The sequence below is a fragment of the Astyanax mexicanus genome, unplaced genomic scaffold (genome assembly GCF_023375975.1).
Source record: "Astyanax mexicanus isolate ESR-SI-001 unplaced genomic scaffold, AstMex3_surface scaffold_31, whole genome shotgun sequence".
Lineage (NCBI taxonomy): Eukaryota > Metazoa > Chordata > Actinopteri > Characiformes > Acestrorhamphidae > Astyanax > Astyanax mexicanus.
Genome location: NW_026040041.1, coordinates 5,117,997 through 5,141,467, shown reverse-complemented (window position 1 = coordinate 5,141,467; position 23,471 = coordinate 5,117,997). Strand labels below are relative to the sequence as shown.

The 23,471-nt window shown below is 36.2% G+C and overlaps 2 protein-coding genes across 2 annotated transcripts; both read right to left on the bottom strand.

The window, feature by feature from the left end:
- Window positions 1-500: 500 nt before the first annotated feature.
- Window positions 501-13,606, bottom strand: LOC111190847 (zinc-alpha-2-glycoprotein-like). The gene is made up of 10 exons (XM_049472815.1): window positions 13,462-13,606; window positions 11,269-11,541; window positions 10,893-11,180; window positions 7,762-8,046; window positions 6,243-6,362; window positions 4,105-4,161; window positions 2,573-2,659; window positions 2,263-2,295; window positions 2,092-2,148; window positions 501-1,441 (listed from the first exon to the last, which is right to left on the bottom strand). The coding sequence occupies exons 1-10, from the start codon at window positions 13,523-13,525 to the stop codon at window positions 1,419-1,421; spliced, it is 1,287 nt and encodes a 428-aa protein (XP_049328772.1). The 5' UTR covers window positions 13,526-13,606; the 3' UTR covers window positions 501-1,418.
- A 2,403-nt stretch (window positions 13,607-16,009) lies between these two features.
- Window positions 16,010-19,749, bottom strand: LOC111188262 (uncharacterized). Its single transcript, XM_049472825.1, has 4 exons — window positions 19,665-19,749; window positions 18,034-19,043; window positions 16,585-16,753; window positions 16,010-16,158 (listed from the first exon to the last, which is right to left on the bottom strand). The coding sequence occupies exons 2-4, from the start codon at window positions 18,200-18,202 to the stop codon at window positions 16,029-16,031; spliced, it is 468 nt and encodes a 155-aa protein (XP_049328782.1). The 5' UTR covers window positions 18,203-19,043; window positions 19,665-19,749; the 3' UTR covers window positions 16,010-16,028.
- Between the last annotated feature and the right edge of the window lie 3,722 nt (window positions 19,750-23,471).

The window sequence follows — 23,471 nt, the reverse complement described above, 5'->3', positions numbered from 1 at the left end:
ATTTGACTAAACAGATCACAGTTAACTCAGCTTTTTAAGTCAGCAGTGTACAAGAGAAAATTAAGTTGACAATACTTAAATTTCCCATGTACTTTTTTTTAAGTAGATCAAGCACACTATTTTTTTCAGTGTACTATACTGATCTCCTCTTCTTATATCATACAAATATCAACTGAGTAAATATTAAAAAAGCATGTTTTAAATGATGATTTCATTTATTAAGTGAAAAAATATATATCCAAACCAATCTGGTCCTGTATAAATTAGTGTTTCCCCCCATAAATTAACTGTGATTAATCACTGTAAAGCTGAGTTTAAATTCACTACTATCCTACTGATTACTGCCAGACCTGTAGAATCAATAAATCACTTAAATAGAATCTGTCTGAAAACATGAAGCAGATAAAAGATTTTAAAAAGCAGCACAATATTATTATTATTATTATTATTATTATTATTATTATTATTATTATTATTATTATTATTATTAAAAGATCATCATACTGAACGCAGTAAAACATGGTGGTGGTAGTATTTGTGTGTGATGATCTGGAGCTGCTGGAATAGAAAACTGCTGTAATAGATGGAAGCAGGAATTTTGCTGTTTTTAACAGAATCTGTTCCTTACTGACCTCAAGCTCAGGAGTACTGTACTTGGGTTCTGCAGCAGGACAACGACCCAAAACACACAAACAAAAAGTTCACCCATATATATATATACACACACACATATATATATGAATCTGTACTGAATTATATAAACAATGGTATTTCACAACTCTTTCCAACACTTACTGATTTCTAGAAAAAAAACTGCTTTTTAGAAAACATGTAGTGCAACACAAGTCATAAATACATAAATACATCAAACTTTTTAAACTACTTTAAAGTAGGAAGACTGAAAAAACAAGTTCAAAAAGCATATTATTATATTCATCTGAAAAAAATCCATTCCCTTTCTATTAATCAATCAAATAATTCCATCTTTCTTAAGCTTTTCCTTAAAAAATGTATCAGAAGAAAACTGAACGGTGAGAACTCTAATCTATAAACATGTTATTACACAGAGATTAAAATTAAGGGGATTGAAGGGGATTAGTGAAATAAAGGATTAGTTTAAAATTTAAATGGAAATATATTTGTGTTTAATAAATAAAGTGCTCGATTTTGAAATGTATTGAAACCCTTCTTTTTTCTTGAAATCCTGATGAAAGTGTATTAGTGTTGAAAAATGATAAAATATATGAAATGAATTTTAAACTATCGAAAATAAACCTGTGGAAGTGTATCAACACTTATAATGAATCAGAGTTTTGAAGAAGGACTTCTCTTCAGATTTCTGAATGATTCAGGTTTCCAGTGGACCAGTCAGCAACATCTCCACACCTTACTGTCTCATTTTCCACCAATCAGACGAATCACACTTCTTCAGCCGCTTTCTCTGAAAAACACACATTAAATCTGTTATGAACATTTACTGCTCACTTTACACAACTCACTCTGGCCACTTTATTAGAAACACCAGAGGTGGAAAAAGCACTGAAAAATTGTAATTAAGTAAAATTACCTACTCAAGTAAAAGTAAAAGTACCCATCTAAAAATCTACTCGAGTAAAAGTAAAAAGTACTCAATTTAAAATTTACTTTAAGTAAAATTTAAATAGTTACTTTTATTCATTTGCTGTAAAAAAGTACAACAATCATTTTTAATGAATTATTATTTCACATATAATTTGTCTCTCCCGTTAACCGTAATAAACACTGTATGGAGAAGTTCAGCTGCGCTGCCATGGAGAACAAAACTAATATTTTAAAAAATTCAGACAATTAGTTTTTTTTTCCCCCTGCATTTCATTTGTTACCAATGTGGCGAAATAAATTACTTGTGTCAAAATGAACTTGAGTAAAAGTAAAATTAATTACTCATAAAATCTACTCAATTACAGTAATTTGAGTAAATGTTATTCGTTACTTTCCACCTCTGAGAAACACCTACCTCGTACTTCCACTCACTGGCCACTTTATTAGAAACATATAATATATAATATATAATATATATATATATATGCAGAGACCCAGAAGAATAATTACCCTCAGATTTCTTCAGGATGTTCTCATCACTGCCCTGGGGTGAATTACTTCCTCTTCCTGAAAAAATAAATCACAAATCAGTAAGGAAACATTAAAGGTAAATTACAGTAAACATATATTCTTAAAGTACCAATATAAAATCCAAGGGTTTTAATTAAGAAATTGTATTACCAGAGTCAGAGTCAGAAACCCCGGTCTCAGTACCTGGATCAGAATTCAGTACAAAATTAATTCAGTTGTTAAACAAAACTGCAGTTACAGAATTACAGGGAAAAAAGTAAGTGAACTCTTTGGGATTATACTTGGATTTCTGCATAAATTGGTGATTAAATGTGTTCTGATCTTCATCTAAGTCACAACAATAGACAAACACAGTCTGCTTCAACTTATAATAAAATATATAACAATAAAATATCACTTTATTAGAAACATCTCCATTTTACCAGCAGTCAAATGTTTGCATTAGATTATTTATGCTCACCATTCGGATGTGCAGTGTGCAGCAGCAGAATGGTGGAATCCATCCTGTCCTCACTGGTGCGTGAGGATCCATCACTGCTGGAGTCACCTGAAGAAAATCATTATCATATACAGAACAGTTTATTTATTTACAAGCTAAAATACAGATCAGGTGTATTTAAAACCCGCAGCGTCTGCTCTCTGCGTCCTCTCCCTGCTGCAGACCCTGTTAACCAAATTACACTGTTCTACACTGTAAACCCATACGCTGTTTGAACTCAAATGATTTAAGTCTGTTTTATATAAAATTGGATATTTCTAAACAATACTCAACTATTTTGAGTTAGTTGAACTGAATTTGTGGGCACATAAACTGTACAATTCAAACTGAGATCTTTGAGTTGAACCAACTTATAATAATAACTGAGTTTAGTCTGTTTTGTCATTAACAGCTTCTTTTCCATTGGTTTCTGTCACAATCGATTCGCATACTGGGCGTGTCCAACAGTTTCTGACTAACACTCACCGTCAGTGTGTAGAGATTCCCCCGGGGCTACCTTAGGTAAACTTGTAGATCACATGTTATGATTAAATGCTTGGTCTCTGTGTTGTAGGCTGTAAGAACAAGCATCATTTACTGAGCTGCAGTAACTCTGTGTTCTCACTGTGCTCTCAGTACTTTTAATTCTTTACTGTTTTATTTTTAGCTACTTTTCTATGAGTATTTTATATATATATATATATATGTATTTGTTAAGTTCACTGTACTTAAAAAATATATTATATGAACTTAAAATGTATTAAAATTTAATCGGTTACAAACGGTTTTGAGTTTAGTCAACTTATCAGGTTTTCCACACTTAAAAAAAACAACTTGCATTTCCAGGCTATTTAAAGTAGAAACAAATCAAGTAAACTGTGTAGATTTAACTATGATTTGAGTACACTTAAATAGCGAGCATAAAGTGAACTTAACCTAAAAATAACAGTTATAATTGTTTAGCTTTTTCAAGGCAACCGGTTTCCTCATTTTTTTAAAGTAAGATCAGCTTATCACATTTTACAGTGTACAGATAGTATCTGTCGTGTTTCTGGTGTGAATGTGTTGATCAGAGCGTATAAAACGATGTTTATTGAGCTTTAAAACTGGTTTATTTTCTCATGTTTTTCTACAGGAGAAGCATGAGCAGCTTCACCCCCAGCTCCGCTGTGCAGGCGCTTCAGAAACACACTCCAACTTTACAGATTCCAACAGATTCATCTCTCATTTTCTCCAGCAAATATATTACTTTTATATTGCTTATATCTTGCTTCACATATTTCATTACATATTATTATAAATATGTTGTTAATATAATTACTTTTATTATAATAATTTTTCACAAGCCTGATTTTCTCACTAGATGACCTACAGGCAGTGTGTTTCCTACCATTAAAAGACACCATGCATAATACAATATATAATGCAATCATTAACCATAGAAAACTGTATTCAAACTGTATTCTGACATTTAATAGTTAAGATTAGAATAATTAAACCACAATTACCCTTACCCTGTGCTCTGTATCCCTGAGAAATAGTAGAGACGTTCTGCATATGTTCTGCACCACCTGAAATACAAATAATAAATAATAAATATATATACTTAAATAAATAAATAAATTATATGCTCTTAATGAAATAATTACTTTAAACTAAATGTATTCAGTAAAAAAAAGGATATATAACCAATAAATAAGTTCTGAAATGTCTAAATTATATAAAATTAGTAGAAATTGTACAAAAATACAAAAGCCCTGGTATTGAAACAGAGTTTGAGGAGATGGTGAACGTGTTTCTGAACCCTGATGCTAAATAAAGTAACAAACATGATCATCTTCATCGTAAAATAAATAAAAAGCCAAAAGGATCCTTAACCAGGAAAGGAGTGGGATATATAAAAATATCTCTTGGTTTATTTAAAGAAGAACTCTGGTGTAAAATGGACTTTTACTGTAGTAAAACATGATAAAAAGTTCTTATCTTTGATAAATAGCTCACCTCCGCTCTCCTGCAGCTTTCTGAGATCCAGTAATTTTGTACTTTTTTCCCAACACTCATTACCAAGGCCGTATCAGGGGATATTTTGCCAATAAATCACTTTTTACACCGTTATTCAGCTCAAAGTAGCTCCACACCTTCTTACTAGAATCTGGAGAGCCCTGACATTTAAAACCAGGCATTAATAACTTAAAAAGTGCAGAAGAAGAAGCTTATTAAAAACAGATATAAACAGAAAAAAATGAGTAAAATTTACTTTTAAAAAGTTTTGCAACTTTCTGCATTTGCTTTTTTTAAGTAAATTTAATTTAATGTGAATTTTAGTAACTTTAACTCGGTTTCAAGACTTAAATATTACATAGAGTAAATAAGTGAACTGAACTTTAGTCAATCCTTATTAAACTTTACTTCATTTATTTTTACTGAATCAATCCTTTCTTTTAGTAAACTTTACTTCATTTATTTTTACTGAATCAATCCTTTCTTTTAGTAAACTTTATTTAATTTCTGCATACAATATTACCTAATTATAAAAAAAATACTCAATTTATACAATATTACTCAAATAATTTATGATACATAATATATTATAATTTCTGAAATGTTAATATTTTTAGTTAAAACACACATCCAAATATTTACATAATCTCAAAGATTTATTTTGTAAACAGACCAAGTCTCAGTGTCTCAACACATGGGTGGCATGTAATACATTCTTTTTAGTATACTATATTAGTATACTGTATTATACTATATTTTGTATCATTTTTTGAGTAATATTGTATGCAGAATTTAAGTAAAGTTTACTAAAAGAAAGGATTGATTCAGTAAAAATAAATGAAGTAAAGTTTACTAAAAGAAGGGATTGATTCAGTAAAAATAAATAAAGTAAAGTTTACTAAAAGAAAGGGTTGATTCAGTAAAAATAAATGAAGTAAAGTTTACTAAAAGAAAGGATTGACTGAAGTTCAGTTCACTTATTTACTCTGTGTAACAATTATGTCTTGAAACTGAGTTGAAGTTACTTAAATTTATCTGAAATTAAATTTACTGGTGTAGCAGCCAGCACCAGGAGGCAGGCTTTGTTGGGTCTATGTATATATATGTCTATGTCATTATCAGTACAGTGATGGCGGCGCTCAGAGCTGAAGCTAATAGAGTTACAGGATGTAAACAGTGGCTTTTAATAAGCTTCTTCTGCACTTTTTAAGTTATTAATGCCTCGTTTTAAATGTCAGGGCTCTCCAGATTCTAGTAAGGAGGTGTGGAGCTACTTTAAGCCTTAATAACGGTGTAAAAAGTGATTTATCAAGGCCAAATATGCCCTGATGCGACTATTTAAGAGAGTGCTATGCAAAAAGAACAAAATTACTGGATCTCAGAAAGCTGCAGGAGAGCGGAGGTGAGCTATTCAACAAAGGAAATTACTTTTTATCATGTTTTACTACAATAAAAGTCCTTTTTACACATTAAAGGAGTTCTCCTTTAACATTTACAAATATCAGTGTTCCAATGCAGAATAGTGTATTCACTAATCATGTTTTTACTCATGTTTCATCATATATTTACTGCTTTTCTGTATCTGTAAAGAGACTGATGGTGTAGTCAGTGGTGATCAGTTTTTAATATTAACTCTTATATTTCTCCTCACCATTCTTCCTCTTCTTTATAAGAACTGTGAGGACCACGCCCAGCAAAATCAGCAAGATCACCATCACCCCTGCAGCTGCTCCTCCAATCAGAGCCAGTTCAACGTAGTTAATGTTTTTTACTGTAAAGAGAACAGATTTGAACATCAATCACAGGGATATATTTCTGCAGAAACACACAGTAAACCAGCCGCCCACAGTTACTAATGTAAATGAACATGCATAACCCAACACATGCAGTAGGTGGCGCTATACACACGTAAATATCCTTTCATAACCTCAGATAGGTACCCATACAACACTAATAAATAATCAATGAAAGAAACACATTCACTGATTTACTTATTATGGGTCTTTTGAAAATGATGACCTAATAAAAATAGCAGTGGTGTAAAGTAACTAAGTACAAATACTTAATTACGTTACTTAAGTATAAATGTTAATTATCTCTTCAATTATCTGTTTAATAAAACCCCTATCCAGATAAATCTCTCCATCCAGATAGAGTGAATCTGATTGTGATTGGATGTAGAGAAGTATAAAGTATATACCAGAAGTAATATACCATTCTGACTCCCTATTGGTTCATACTGTGATCCAACTAAGCTTCTTTAATATATTTACTTTATTCTACTAAATACATTCATTTATAATCAGCATATATGCAGCTGAAACACTAGAGAACAGTCTAGTGCAAAATCCCAAATTATATTATCAACATTAACATTTTAATATTCAAACATTATTATAGTCATTATAGCTTTTAGTAAAATGTGTTTTGGGGAGGGAGGGGTGGGTGGGCTAATAGTGCACTATAGGACTCTGTGGGCGTGGCCTAAGCTTTTGGTATTAATGGCTTTAATTTTTTCCCCTTTTGTTACTTTTACTTTTATACTTTAAGTAGTTTTGAAACCAGTACTTTTACACTTTTACTTAAAGAGTGCAAAGCTTGAGTTGTAGTATTTTAAACTCTAGTATCTAAACTTATACCTGAGGAAAGAATGGAATTATTTTTCACACCTTTGTACAGGTGTGAAAGTGAATTTGTAACACTTCTTACCCTGCATTCACACTGGCAGGTGATAAAGCCTCAGGCAACCATTCATTTCCTATGGGAGGCGTCAAGCGGCAGCGAATTTAGGTTTTCTTAACTTTACGCAAATTAATTATGATGCATCGAAGCATCATTCTACAATCATTGGCCAAACAAATCTTTTGGACCAATCACATACATGGGGTTCCAAGATCAGGAAGTTTTGTAGCTTCTGCTCTGTGAACTTCTACCGTTCTCCATTTGTATCCCCAAATGTATTTGTATGCTTTATATGATGCAGTTTTACACAAATTCAATTTGGAGGAAAATGAAGCGTGGATAAAGTGAAAGATGGCCAAGCCCCCTCGCAACAAAGCAGAGATTCAGCCTCGAACAGACCCACTAGAGAAACTACTGCTTCAACTCTAATCAAATAGAATTAATGGTTACAGTCTGCAATAAGTGTCACCAATCACAGTTATAATTACCCCATTTCTTCATCACTGGTTCTGTGAGGGAGCTGTGAGTCAAGCAACAGTCGTAATCTGCTGGATCATCACCACTGATCTCCATACTCTTCCTCAGCTGGTAGGTTCCATCATCATTGGGTCTGATTCCAGAAGTTGTGATCAGATGATCCGGTATCGACGTGCCGAACTTCCTCACACACAGATCCACGTCTTTAGGGTAGAATCCCGTGGCCAGGCAGGTCAGGCTCACCTTTTTTGGGTCTTGAACAGATTTCTTTGCAAATGCATGAACATCAGGAGGAGCTGAAAAGAGAACAACACTTCCTGTCTGCCTGCCATGGACTCTAATTCAGGACTCAGGACTACACTTCCCAGAATTCCCCTGTGCTCTCTCCCCTGGACTCTACCAGTCACGTGCCACTGCGTCTCAAGAACTCTCTGTCATACTAATTGGTCTGATTGTTCTCACCTGTGCTTCGCTGTATAAATACCCCTCATTTCCTCTTCTCTGTGTCCAGTATTGAATCTAGTCTCTGGCTGCGTCCAGAAACCCCAAAAGCGTCTCCTTTTTCCCCACAATCATTAGTTTTTGCACTAGTTCACTTGGACATTGAACACCACACAGCTGGTCAAAAAGGCTCAACAGCGGCTGTACTTCCTGAGGAGGCTGAGGAAGTTCAGGATGTCTCCCAAGATACTCTGCAACTTCTACAGCTGTGTCATTGAGAGCCTCTTGACCAACTGTATCACCGTGTGGTACGGCAACACTACTGCGACGGACCGTACACGCCTGCAGAGAGTGGTAAAGACTGCAGAGAAGATCATCAGGACTCCACTGCCCTCTCTGCAGAGCATCTACCACCAGAGAGTCCTCAGGAGAGCTGCCTCCATCCTCAAAGACTCTACCCACCCCCAGCATGGACTGTTCACTCTTCTGCCTTCTGGCCGGAGGTACAGAAGTGTGAAATGCAAAACCACCAGGCTAAAGAACAGGTTCTTCCCCACTGCTACCAGACTCTTGAACCTACCTCAGAAATAACCATTCACATTACTCTCTACACGTTTACATGTCAAGGACATTTCTCAGAGACACATGCTCACTTTTCTGCAAAATTTTATAATTGCACTACTGAACCTTTTGCACTTTTTTCATATTCCACTGCTGTAGATAACATGTACTTACTTGTAAATAATATCCATACCCCATTACTGCTTTCATGTATATATTTCCATCATGGATGTAAAGTTAACACTAATTAATATTTATATTTTGTTTTTTATTCTTTCTTTATTGTATATTTTCTATTTTTATCTTTATGCGGCATACTTGGCGAGGGGCAAAGAAAGAATTTCATTGTACGAGGAAACTTGTTTCTTACTGTGCACATGACAATAAACTCTTTGAACTCTTTGAACTCTAGTTGACCAACACAACAGCAAGCATTGTGCAAAAACAGGGTTCTTGCACTATTATAAAAGTCAAATTTAATTTTTAAGGGTGCTTTCACACCTGCCTCGTTTGGTCCGGACTTTCTGACTTTTCAGTTTGGTCCGAACCAAAGTAGCAGGTGTGAAAGGGGCCGCAAACTGCGGTCCGGACCAAAGGACCGGATTTTGGTCCGACCAAGAGAGGTGGTCTCGGTCCGGATCTTCTGAACCATGGTCCAGTTCTCCTGCAGTGTGAAAGCGCTTTTCTGGATGGTTCTGACCTATTACAGGAAGCTGAGCAGGCGTTCCTCAACAACGGCAGCAGAAGAAGAAAAATAACCAACTACTACTGACTACAGCCTGCGGGAAGGCGGAGCTAGATGTCCAGAGTGTCCAGTCCCCCCTACTTTGTCCATTCCACGCCTCGTCAGTCTCGCAAGCTTGTAGTGTAACACAGTATTTAACCCGGACGACGCGGCACATTATATTTAAAGTACACTAACTGCCCTTTGTTTACATTGTTTACTTCCGTTCAGAGGCGGAGCTAAGACATGATGCTGACAAAGTGGGCGTCTAACTCCGCCTTCCTGCAGGCTGCAGTCAGTACCCTCTCAAAATAAACGGAAAAGCAGGAAAAATGAGGCGTGGTTCAGCTGCTTCAGGACGAGCTCGATCGTTTGGTGAATTTAAACTAATCTAGAGTACTGTACTGAAGCTGCTGATATAAAACACAATAGCAGCAGCTCTACTATGGAGATAATATGAATCTGTTCATTCATTTTATCCTGATCCTGGAAAGGCTTCTTGCCGAATGAACCACCCGCTGAATTATCATCAAAGTGCCAACGTCAGACGCATGTCCTTCTAAAACCAATCATCGTCAAGTTATAGAAAACGCATCGATACGTAAGTGATGATGAAAGGATGTAGGAATATCACACAAAGCTCTTTAGTGCGCTCCCTAATCTGCAGTGTGAAAACAAAAATAAGCGGACCAAATGTACACAATGTAGCAACACATGAACCTTGATTCAGACAACGGTTCGGACTTTCAAGTGTGAAGACATTTTAAAGACCTTGATAAATATAATTTAAGACCCCAGAACGTAGTCATAATTTCTTTGGGACTCCACCCAGTCACGTGCCACTGCCTCTCACAAATTCTCCATCCTACTAACGATTATGATTATTCTCACCTGTATAGCCCTGTATAAATACCCCTTATTCCCTGTTCTCTGTGCCTGGTGTTAAATCTAGTCTCTAGCTCTTCTACCTCGCGTTCTTTCTATCTTCTCTGCTTTTCATGACCTCTGTCTGTTTCTTTACTGACTACTGCTTTAACTTAAACCTTCTGTTTAAGATTGTTTTCTGGTTTGGATCCTTGCCTTTTTTTGGACCTTGCTCTTTGTCTTGCCCATGGTTTGTGTTGTTAATCTTCTGTTTATGACCTTCTGTTGTTTGTTTATGCTGCCTTACTGTTTCTAGCTACACCTGTGGTGGGTTTACCTGTAGTCTGTTCCCATCTTTAATAAATTATCTGATTCTAACCCGTGTGTGTCTCACCTGTTTCTGGCCTTTGTGACATTTGGATTCTAGGAACTGTGTAGAGCTATCAATAAGTTTATTGTGAGGCTTGTTTCTGGTAGTATTTGAGCTCCAAAGTACCATTATGTTCAACATTAGCTATGGATGTTCTGAGTCAGTGATTTAAAGAAACTCACAGTGTTTTCTCAGTGTTTCTTTTCCGTACTCCATGAATTTGGTGAGCCAGTCCACACACTCTTTCTCCAGGTAGCCCTGGGTGTACTGGTTCAGAATGGAAACACCATCCCATTTTCTCTTGGTTGGTTCTGCAGCTTGAACCGGAGCGACCCAGACCCTGTGTGAATTATCAAAGGAGAGAAAATCTGATCCATCATAGCTGTACTGATCAATCCCATTCAGAAACGTCACCTGTCCATTGGACTCATCGATCTCACAGCCGTGTCTCCACTGAAGAACATGAAGATCTGAAAAGAGGAAGAAAATTAAGACCATCACAATCACTGACACAGATCACGAGAGAAGGAAACAATGAAGATCTGATGAATCACTAACCCTGGTAACTGTGGTTCATCCTCTGCATCAGAATCTCCACGTTAACCTTGAACCACTGTTCTTTACTCTTGCGAGACTGGGTTCCTTTTTCCCAGTAATCTTCCTGCATCTTCTCCATCATCCAGCTCTGTTTAGGAATCTTCTTCTGCTCCTTACTGTTGTAGTAGTCGATCTCTCGGTCATCCAGCAGACCCAGAGCTGTGAACTCGTAGATTCCTGGTAGAGACACATCTTTGTTGAGGGCGCTGTAAATGTAGAACAGGGAGTGTTTCTCTGGAGGAGATAAAAAGCCAAATAAATTAACAATGGTTTTCTTAAACATAGTACCATGCAATGTATCCAACTCTCATAAAAATGTTCACGATTTCAAATAAATCTAAGATATTTTGAACTGTGTCACATTTACAGGTTGCCACTGGAATCCTCTTCCACTCCTTCATGAGGACATCATGGAGCTGGTGGATGTTAGAGACTATATATTAGTTTAGTATCTGAAGCATCAGCAGTTAGTTGTTGGCTTGCTTACAGGCTCAAAATGGCCAGAAAGTAACAACTTTCTTTAGAGACCCATCAGTCCAGTGTTGTGTTAAGGAAGGCTACTCAATGAGAGATATTGCCAAGAAACTGAAAATATCTCACCATGCTGTTCACTACTCCCTTCAAAGAGAGACACAAAATCTGCCTCTAACAAGGACAGAAAAAGGAGTGGGAGGCACCGATGCACAACTGTGCAATATGATAAAAAAAATCTTAGAGTGTACAGTTTGTAAGAAAGACGCCTCACAGGCTGTCAACTGGAAGCTGCACTAACGAGAACCCGTAAAAACACCAGTTTCCACATCAATGGTCAAGAGGAGACTTCAGGATGCTGAACTTCATGGCAGAATTGCCAAGAAAAAGCCATACCTCTCACTGGCCAATAAAAAGAAAAGACTTTGATGGACCAAAGAGAAAACACATTGGACACTGTAAGATTGGAAGAAGGTGTTGTAGACAGACAAGTCCAAGTTTGAGAACATTTATGAGGCACATGACCAATGCGTAATGCCATTTGTGAAGCATGGTGGAGGCAGCATGATGGTCTGGGATGCTTTGGAGGTGGTAAAATAGAAGATTTATACAGTGTGAAAGGGATCTTAAAGAAAGAAGGCTACCAAAAGATTTTGCAACACCTGATTGACTGTAATGGAGGGGCAGCACAGTCTCCAGATCTGAACCTATTGACATGTTGTGGAGCAGCTTGACCGTATGGTACAGAGGAAGATTGCATCATCCAGGTTGTGGGAGATTACCTCCAAAAGTTGACAGCTAGAATACCTAGAGTCTGCCTGGCTGTAATTGCTGCAAATTGCAATTGCTTCTTTGATGAAGGCGAAATTTGAAGTACACAGTCATCATTTTCATTAAATCAATATTTCTTACTCTGACAATATCTGCATGTCCTGTTTATTGTATGTATATAGGCCACAATAATTGATTGTGGCGACGGACAGTTCTGGTGGAAACTGGAGAGTTGAGGTGCACATTGAATTCTGCCGTGATTTGATCAGCTGTGGTTTTATGTTTTTTGGATACAATCCGGGTTAGCACTCGAACATCCCTTTCAGACAGCTTCCTCTTACAGCGTCCACAGTTAATCCTGTTGGATGTCGTTGGTGCTTCTTGGTGGTATGCTGACATTACCCTGGATACCGTGGCTCTTGATGCATCACAAAGACTTGCTGTCTTGGTCACAGATGCTCCAGCAAGACGTGCACCAACAATTTGTCCTCTTTTGAACTCTGGTATGTCTCCCATAATGTTGTGTGCATTGCAATATTTAGAGCAGAACTGTGCTCTTACCCTGCTAAATGAACCTTCACACTCTTCACGCTCTTACTGGTGCAGTTAATAAAGATTTTTCAGATGGGCTGTGATCTGAAGGTCAGGGACTTGTTTTTAAAATGGCCACCTGTGGATTATTTACTTTACCATTAGTTTACACAGTTTATAAAGCAGTTCTGATGCTGGAATAGCAGATTACTGCTGTTATTACTATGTAATAATATATTACAGTCTGATCTATAGTTCAGAGTGATTTATTACTGTTCTAATATTATATAACCTACTAAAACATTTACTTTCAATTTCTCTAATGACTCAGATTCTCACACACACACACACACACACACACACACACAGTTATTCACTTACCTGCGAGTGTAGAGATGAATACTGCGTTCAGTAGAAGAACACACACTGCTGTAGAGACCCCCATCTCCTCCTTCTGATCTTTAATTCAGTTTAAATTCATTAAAAACAGATTTCAGTAACTAAACTCCAGCAGATCAGATCAGCAGTGTGTTTCTGTAAGCGGGGGACACGGGGATCTGGACCCTGGCTGGTCGAGGGCTATTTATATATACAGGCAACCGGCCCATTTCAGAATAAAAATAGAGTCTGGAGAGGAGATCACACACTATATGTAATACTGAAGGAGATATAGTATATTATAGTATATAATAAGTAAAGCACTACACTGTAAAAAAAAAAAAGTGTAAAAAAACAGTAATTTTCCGGCAGCAGGGGCGCCAGAAAATGTCTGTAAAAAAACAGAAAAATTGTGTCATTTTTAAAACATACATAAACCGTAAAAAAACAGTTATTGTATTTACTATAATCAACGTCTATTATTGTAATTTTACAAGAAATTGCCCTTTAATTACATACATTTTTTTACTTTTAACATATTTTAATTCTTAAAAAAGTGTCATGCGCTCCTTATAAAATGGAATAATTCGTCATTTTACAAGAACTTTTTCTATTACATGAAATCTTTTAATTTTAACATATTTTAATTCTTAAAAAAGTGTCATGCACTCTTTATAAAATGGAATAATTCGTCATTTTACAAGAAATGTTCTTATAATTACATGAAATCGTTTAATTTTAAAATATTTTAATTCTTAAAAAAGTGTCATGCGCTCTTTATAAAATGGAATAATTCGTCATTTTACAAGAAATGTTTCTATAATTACATGAAATCTTTTAATTTTAACATTTTAATTCTTAAAAAAAGTGTCATGCACTCTTTATAAAATGGAATAATTCGTCATTTTACAAGAAATGTTCTTATAATTACATGAAATCGTTTAATTTTAAAATATTTTAATTCTTAAAAAAGTGTCATGCGCTCTTTATAAAATGGAATAATTCGTCATTTTACAAGAAATTGTTCTATAATTACATGAAATCTTTTAATTTTAACATATTTTAATTCTTAAAAGAAGTGTCACTTGCTTCTTATAAAACAGAATAATTAGTCATATTACAAGAAAATGTCCTATAATTGCATGAAATCTTTTACTCTTAACATATTTTAATTCCTAGAAGTGTCATACACTCTTTAAAAAACAGAATAATTATCTTTAACAATGATAAACAAGTTTAAGTACAGAATATTACTACTGTTACTACAAAAAAAATCAAGACAGTTTGTACAGAAAATACACATTAAAAAAATTACTTTATGAAAGCCCAAGTTTTAAATGGAGGTCAGACATATTACAAGGGTTTTTTTTTATTATTATTATTCAAATACAAGAATAAACTGTCAAAAAAACTGCAATTTCCATCTCTAAATGTGTTACATTTAAATGTTATGAACTAAAATGTTAGATGTGTAGTAATAGCAATTACCTGTAATAATATTTGGAAAATATTTCACAATACACAGTTACAGTTATACCAATCCTTTTTTAATTTTTATTATAATTATAAAAGTACAAAACAATTTCTTTGTTCAGCTTAGTATAAAAACTTAACAATGGCTTCCATATCCTTTCAAGATAACTTAAAATGTGTAAAAAAAAAAAAGTGGTGCCTGCTTTTGTTGGTTGCAATTTTTAAAGTCAAAACCCCACTCTGTAAATGTAAAATACTATAGTGTCCCAGGGGGCAGAGTAACAAAGCTGGGCCATGTTCCCACTGAGCAGCGGCTCCATTGGCAGTAACCCTATCCACTCCCCATTCCAAACTCAAGAGGGTGAATAAAAAAATTTAACTCTTACATATACAACACATAAGGCCCAACAAATCAACATAATTCTCCCTAAAGAACTCCTACAAAAGAAAAAGGGCAACCACCAAACATGCTCGGAATGCATATCCCTTTTTTATGCTTTTCACATGCAACCGTCTTAAAACGTAGCATCAAAAGAAAAAAAAGAAAAAAAAAAAAAAAAAAAAAAAAGTGGTGCCTGCTTTTGTTGGTTGTAATTTTTAAGGCCAAAAATTCACTATCTACAACACTTTTGCTTATACATAAAATATAAGACTCAATGAGTCAAATAACACCTATACAATAAATTAAATAATATATATATATATATTTTATAGTAATTATAACTTACGCAATTATAAAAATGTTATTTACTGCCGACCTACCTGTATGTAATATCAATGTGAAAAATAGTGAGAATTTTTATCAGTTCGAAAAAATGCAAAATACTCTAGTGTCACAGGTGGCAGAGAAACAAAGCTGGGCCATCCACCCTTCACTCCAAACTCAGGAGGGTGAATAAAAAAATTCAACTCGCGCATATACAACACATAATCCCCCTAAAGAACTCCAACCAAAGAAAAAGGGCAACCATCAAACATGCTCGGAATGCATATCCTTTTTATACTTTTCACAGGCAACCGTCTTAAAACTTAACATAAAAAAAAACTGGTGCCTGCTTTTGTTGTCCATATGTCTGAAAATTTATGCGAGATGCCTTTTACTCTCTCCATTCAAAGTCTGCAATATTGGTTATCAAAGACAGAACTTTGGGATTGATGGATAGTGTTTTCTTGGAGTCCCTTTTCTCGACTTTGCTCCCCTTGTCCGGGTTGATCTTGAAAAGGCACCTGTTAAGAAACAATTACATTTGAATGTAGTGCTACAAATGATTAATAGTGCTATGAATCATTTTGATCATCACAAATACTCTGGGTGATCCAGACTTTACACTACGGTTTAAAAACAATATGAAATGGAAGGGTGCACTGAAGGAACACTGATCATAAATTTACATTACATGCATTAAGATAAATCATACACAATGTGTGCCAGCCTTTTTCATGTAATATAAATAAATGCCATTATTGACAGTTTTCATTATTGACAGTAACCTTATGAGCACATTGTATAGGCCTGATTAGATGGATGGATGAACGTGTGTATGCATTTATGGATAGATGCATGAATAGATGCATGCAGGTATGCATTGGCGGACATGTGGGTGTGCAGGTGGATGGATGGAGAGGCAAGCGCTGTAAATACAATTGTTTTACCTCTGCAAGAATTCCAGACTTGCTGCCATTTCTGCTGGATAGCTGATGTTGAGGCAGTAGTATGTTGCAAACATCAGTACCAGGGCATCGCCAAAATCTGTAAGATTTCCATTTACGATGGTCTGATCAACTGCAACCATGAAGTGTTCAGATGTCAGGGCAGAACTCCCTTTGGTACACAGCAGAAAAATACAGTGACAGTTTATTAGATTTAACATAATGACTGACAAAGGACCACAATAAAAAATAGATAATCACATTAGCACAATGAAGACAATATCCTAGGTTTTACCTTACGTTTCACTCAATATGTTAAAATATACTTTATGAACTTCTCAAAACTGAACATTGTACAATCAAATGTATTTAAGAAATGGTGAGGCACTTCCATATACAACTATATTTTCTGATAACATTTAAGAGCACACATTACACTAGATGTAGTTAGCATAGTTCATAAAACTGATTCCAACTCTCTATCTTTATTAAATATAATAAGCTTTTTTAAAGAGCAAAATCACATCTCAGAAACTCAATCAGCTCCCTGTTCACAGAGAACCAAATCAGAACAACATTGACTCCTTAGCTAAATGAATCTTTATTACCATAGACATGTCCATTAAAATCAAAGAACAGATTCAGGACAATAAATTGAAAGATCACTGGATCACTGAATCGATTCTCTCAAACCTAGTTAAACCAATGAATCACGCATGTTTGAGCAGTGAGCACAGATAGATTTAAGAAGTCACTGTTGTACTGATTTGGTTACCTGTGAACACAGCCAAGTTTCTGAGATGTGTTTTTACTCGTTTTAAGATACAACGCTGGAAAAAAACCCACCCCAAACAGTTTAGAGGTTGAAATATGAAACATGTAACATATAATGTAAGACAGAAGCTGCTGTGTAATTTAAGGGATGAATTAACATTTGATATTCACTGGCTTATCAGATATAACATGTCAGATTATCTACTTTATATTAAAAAACAAGTTTTAATCAAATGACTGTAATAAACAGGCCTTTATATTATCATCAATTGTTTTTTGTTTATTTATTCTTTACTAATGCCTACTGAAAGAAACTAGCTTATTTCCCACTGGTATGTGTAGCAATTAATTTTCATTATCTCCTTAAATTATGCAGCAGGGAAATTACAATAATGCACCCTGTAAACCAACGTCTCTATTTTGTTTTTTAAAAACATGGTATTTAGATTAGTACAGTAGTTATAGTAATATACTATACTGGTGCTACACTTGTTAGAACATTTTAATGTATAAAGCTTAATTTTAATTCCGTTTTACTGAAAGTGTTAAAAACTACATGAGGTTTGAGAATGTAAATCAATCTTCTAAATTATGCTAAGTACTTTAAGTGTCTCATGTCCCCTTTAATGTAACCATAAGCCTTTAAGAAGTGAAACTTGGGAAAGAGAACAGTCATACCACACACAACGATGCACGGTGTGCTTGGAAGCTGATCAACTTCAGAAGGCAGACATGTTTCATCAACTGTCAGGAACATCTTGTCCTGGTCTTCACCGAAATGGCTCAAAAGAAGCATCACACATGCAGGAATATCAGCATCTAGATGCTTAGCTTTGGCAATTGCCATACCTGTTAGGATGTCTTCAGTTTTTTTTTTTTCTCACGGGACAGGAGATATGAAACGACTCGCCCACATTTGCTTGACAGAGCTTCTCTATCAACATCCACACCTGTTAGTTCTTTAAAGTGAGCAATCATGCCACACATCTCGAACAGATATGGCCACTCTGTGATCAGAAGAGGGGTTTCCATTCCGCTTATTATGTCACTTCTTTGAGTAAAGAAAGTTGCCACCATTTTCTTTTCAACACTTTTGGTATCCTTGCTTCGATTTTTGTGCATGTTTTTTAAGTCTTCTTTCATACATTTCTGTGTCTCCATGGTTTCACCCAGTGGCATTCGCTTTGGTTGCCAATTTACACAGCCATATGTATCGACTCTGATCTTCTTTAAAGGTACGTCTTCTCCCTCCTCACTTGTGCTAGATGCTTGTCTTTTTAAGGAAAGGGAGGTTTTCCCCCTTTTAAGATTGTCAGCTCTGCTCTGCAGCTGCTTGGTTAATGAATCAAAACCACTGCCCACAACTTGACCTTCAATGACGTCTTTGAATGACAGAGGGTAGGCTTGAACAATCTTCCTAGCGATTGCATCAAAGTGTTTCTTCCCTGGTGTGGGGCAGATGGTTAGGACCTCTCCTACCACCAGGCGGATCATCTCGGGCCTTTCCCGTCCTGTTGGCCGCTCTTTGTTTTGGAGTTTTCTCATAATCCCTGATGGCATTTTACTCCATGGGAGTTCAAAAGTAAAGTGCCAGTTGTTGTCTACTGGAGCTAATCTATGAGGAGCTGAAGATGCAGTTGAGCTTGAGCTAGACAGTGGAGAGCTGGGATCATTTTCATAGCATTCACCTGAAGAGGACACAAAAGTATTTAAAAATAGTGATACATTTTTGCATTAGCCATTGGCCCTGAACAAAACTTCTACAACATGAAATTATAGCAAGATCATAATGTGTTCAATGTATTCTTGTAAAATGTAGTTATGAGCTAAAAAAAAATAGTTTGAAGGAGAAATTGGATCATTTATCTAACAGGCGGAAGATATGTAGCCCATGATACAGGATTGTGGTAAGAGAGAGCTGTGGCATACGCTTTCACACAGCAACATAAAATTCATATCACAGAAGAATTATGACCTGTTTAACTTCCCAACACTACTTCCTTACAACATAAATAATCTAATATCAATGTTTGTTTCTGTGAAATAAAATATTTAAATCTAAAAGAAACAATGTATGTATTTTTAATTTGTATTGTGTAGTTTTTTTTACTATAGCCAATTCAGATGAAAACACGATTAAGGATAAAATTAAACATTTTGGATGGTGTGCAAGTGAAAAAAGTTTGAATTGAATATTAATACATAATATGACTTTTTAGAACTCTGTATAATGCAAGAATAATAATAATAATAATATGAAAAAATATGCAGTTTTTATAAATTTACCCCAGACAAATTCTCAAACATACCTGAGGATGAATAGTCTCTGCCTGGCATTACACTTGTCATCATTCCACTGGGTGTGGCTGTAAGGCTCATCATTCCTCTGGTTGTGGCTGTAGGGCTCATCATTCCTCTGGTTGTGGCTGTAGGGCTCATCATTCCTCTGGTTGTGGCTGTAGGGCTCATCATTCCTCTGGTTGTGGCTGTAGGGCTCATCATTCCTCTGGTTGTGGCTGTAGGGCTCATCATTCCTCTGGGTGTGGCTGTAGTGCTTTGTGAATCAGCTATGGGTGATGGGTCAGGATTCTCACTGACATTCTTTTCAGCTGGATACAAGACAAAATTGGAAAATATTGCAAATAGGATTATCTCAAATATAGTTGTTTATTTTTTTCCCCACACATACACACATTTTTATAACTCAAAAAAAATTATACTTACATAAAGCTTTAACACGTGCAATGAGTTTTCTAGCTTCCACTGGCCTCAGGACATTGACCAGGTCTGCCTCCTGGATATAATTCAGATCTTCTATGGATTCCACACCTAATGTCTGGAGAGCCTCCAATACCAGATCATTAGCACTCGAGTTCGGCAGCACACAGCCAATGAAGCTAGCAAGATCACAGTCTACATCACCCATGACTCGACAGAAACAAAGGAATATGAAATTAAACAGATAAACAAACACCCCAGTCATTGGTCAAAAGATTCTGCTCTCCTAAGCTAAATTCAGCCCAGCAGAAAACACTGATCATTTAGTCTCAATTTTCTAGTTAGCCATTTGACGTTTAGCTTTTAACACCAAAAGCCAATAACAGTTCTCCATTTATTCCAAAACATTAAGTTCCTGATGCTTATACATGCACAACTCACCATAAAAGTCATCATCTTGCTCCCTACTCAGTATCTACAATGCTATGTTTGAGAGAAATTACTCTAGTTCCACATGAAGCATAAGCAGGCAACGGATAGTAATCCAACAGTAGCTCGCCATTAATGCACCTTATGCCACCACTTGCAGTGTGAACCTCATAAAGTCCCAATTCCGGCAAATACAATGAACCATGAGGTGTTACAAAGAAGTACACATTCTTATTGTCCATTATCAACATCAGTTCTATTTGTGCAAATTCAGTTGGCATTCCAGGAGCTATACACACAAAGAAGCCCTTTCTGTAAAGAGTGCCTTTCCACTGTATCTCATTAGAAACTGCAAGATTGCATTCCCCAGGTAAGGTTGCTTCTACTGCACTGCGAAGTGCATTGCTGTACATCTCTGCATGAAAAGGAATGGATGCCTTCACTTGCAAAGTAGGAGCAAAAAAAGAACTTGAGTTTAGATATGTTTGCAGTAGTTGGTGGTTATTTGCAAGCGTTTGGCACACATTTTTGAAATTCTGAGTTCTTCGCACACACCTTTTGAAATAGGAATGCTTGCTTTCGAATCTCATTGTCCACAATCTTATGAGTGGGCCAAACTTGAGTATTAAAGCTGGATAGTGGACAATGTAATGGTGCTTTGGTTTCAGTTTAAGGTCAGGAAACATCTCTTTTCTTGTCTCCAGATACTCCACAATGAGGACATTGAGCAAAGCGACTTGAGAGACTGATATTTGAGGAGCACAGATAAATTCTACAAGTTCTTTCAGTTGGACTGTCAGCTGCCATACCGGATCTTTTGTGTCTGTGATCTTTTCACCTATTATTACAGGAAGGAGCCTCAGGAGAGACCAGTTCTCTGTTGCCTGGCCACCTATTTTAACTCCCTTTTCAACAACCTCTGAGGGAGTAGAAGTAGCATCAGACCCCCGATAGCTAAACTGCCTAATCCTCCGGTTTAGCTGGCTGTAGGTGAAGAATTTCTTCACCTTTACAAAGTACTTGATGTAAATGGCCAAGTCATATGCCACAATTCCTTCAAACACATCATGACCAATACAAGGTGGGAGGCCAGGCTGACAGACATAAAAGTAGGTGAGGGAATTGAAAAGTGAATCAAATTTTAAACCTCTGCTTTCTGTCATTGAACCACTTTGTAGCTCTTCTACTGCCTCATTATAGTTTTGCACTGTTCGGGGTGGTGCATCTTTTTGACAATCATGGAGCTCACTTCTGGTTGCAAGGCAGTATCTGCAGAAGTAAGTGGAGGTACTGAAGTTCTCTATGAAACCACCTATATTGTGAGACCCCAAATTGTCTCCAGCAATGCAAAAAACTGTTGCCTTAACAACATTCCCAAATATCACAAGCCCATTTGTCTCCAGTTCCTTGATATCTGACAGAAGTGGTGAGAACACTTTGTCGTGGCCAAAATATTTAAAATCTACCTCTCTACACAAAAGTAAGAGCTGTAAATGTTCAACACTGGAACGATAAAAAGGATCAAAGTTGGCCAATGTAAAGTAAACTCCAAGAATTTTGTATTTTTTTTTGGCTGATCCAAGGGGATTAACGATCTCAAACGCATCTTGATAGAGAATGAGCTTTAGACTAATACCTGGCTCCATAAATAGTGCATTACACTTGTATACAGAGCCATCCTTTACATCATTTAGGACATGTGCATTAGTGTCATCTACAGACTTAGTACATTCCTGCCACACAACAGGGTCTTTAAGTAAAGCCTCCAAAGTCTCTTTTATGGGGACATACTGAGCAAATCGTTCCTTTCGATTTTCATCAGTACCTAAACTAATAGCTTGAGGATGCACATAAGAAAAGTTTGTCTGAAAATACTGCCTTCTCAAATACTCTGTAGAGATTGCAGGGCTACAGGATGCATGCAAACTACTGTCATTTAAACTTGTCAAAACATCTTTGATTTCAGACTCTGTCAAGTTGGTACTGGCTGTTAGGGCATCTTTAATTTGATTTTTTGTGTACTGGTGACACACGCTATTGAGACTGTCTACTTCTTCCACAATCATCTGAATAGTGGACGAAGGTACAAGGTACTTGGCCTGCAATTTCATGTAAAACATACACAAATTTCTCATGTATAAACCTTTCATTTCAGCTGGGTCTGGGGCCTCCGCAGGCTCATCATGTACAATGCATTCTTCTGACTGACTTTGAACAACATCAGAAGACTGGCTAGCCACAGAATGAACAACATGAATAGCCGAGACCTGCATATACGAATCATTTTTATGTTTTCTAGAGATATGTGCAGTAAAAGATGACTTGGAAGAAAAGGCTTTGCCACAACCCCTGAATGGGCAGTGCACTTCTTCTTTCTTTGAAACATGAGACTTCAAATGATCTAAAAGATCTTTCAGATCAATGCATTGTTTCTGGCAATGGCTATTTTCACACTTCAATGGGCCATGAATTGCTTCACACTGTGACTGTCTATGATAGCGATAGATGTGACTTTTGAAAGAATTATATTTTGTAAATCTTAATTTGCATCCAGCCATACAACAGGCATATGTGCCATTTGCTTCATGTTTGTGTAATTCCTGATGGCTTACATAGCCTTTCACTGTTTTCATAGAAACACCGCATGTTGGACATGTGAAAACACTTGCCATACTGCAAATATAACTTTACTGTAATGGTTAAGCCTGAACACTTCTGGAGGACTTGCAGTTTGTTGCTGGCGGCGGATGGGGGGGCAGCGCGGGTGTGGGGGGGTGGCGGCGGGGGGGATACATGCTTGAATAAAAATAACGATTAACAGCTGCTGTTGCTGCAACCTTTTATCTAATCTAATCGTGTTGCTAGCAAGTGTTCTAACTTGAACGTTACTTGGTCAGCAACATGGATGGGCAAAAAAATAACACAATAAAAAATAGCTAACACAGTTGTTAACATAAAGACTAGCGTTA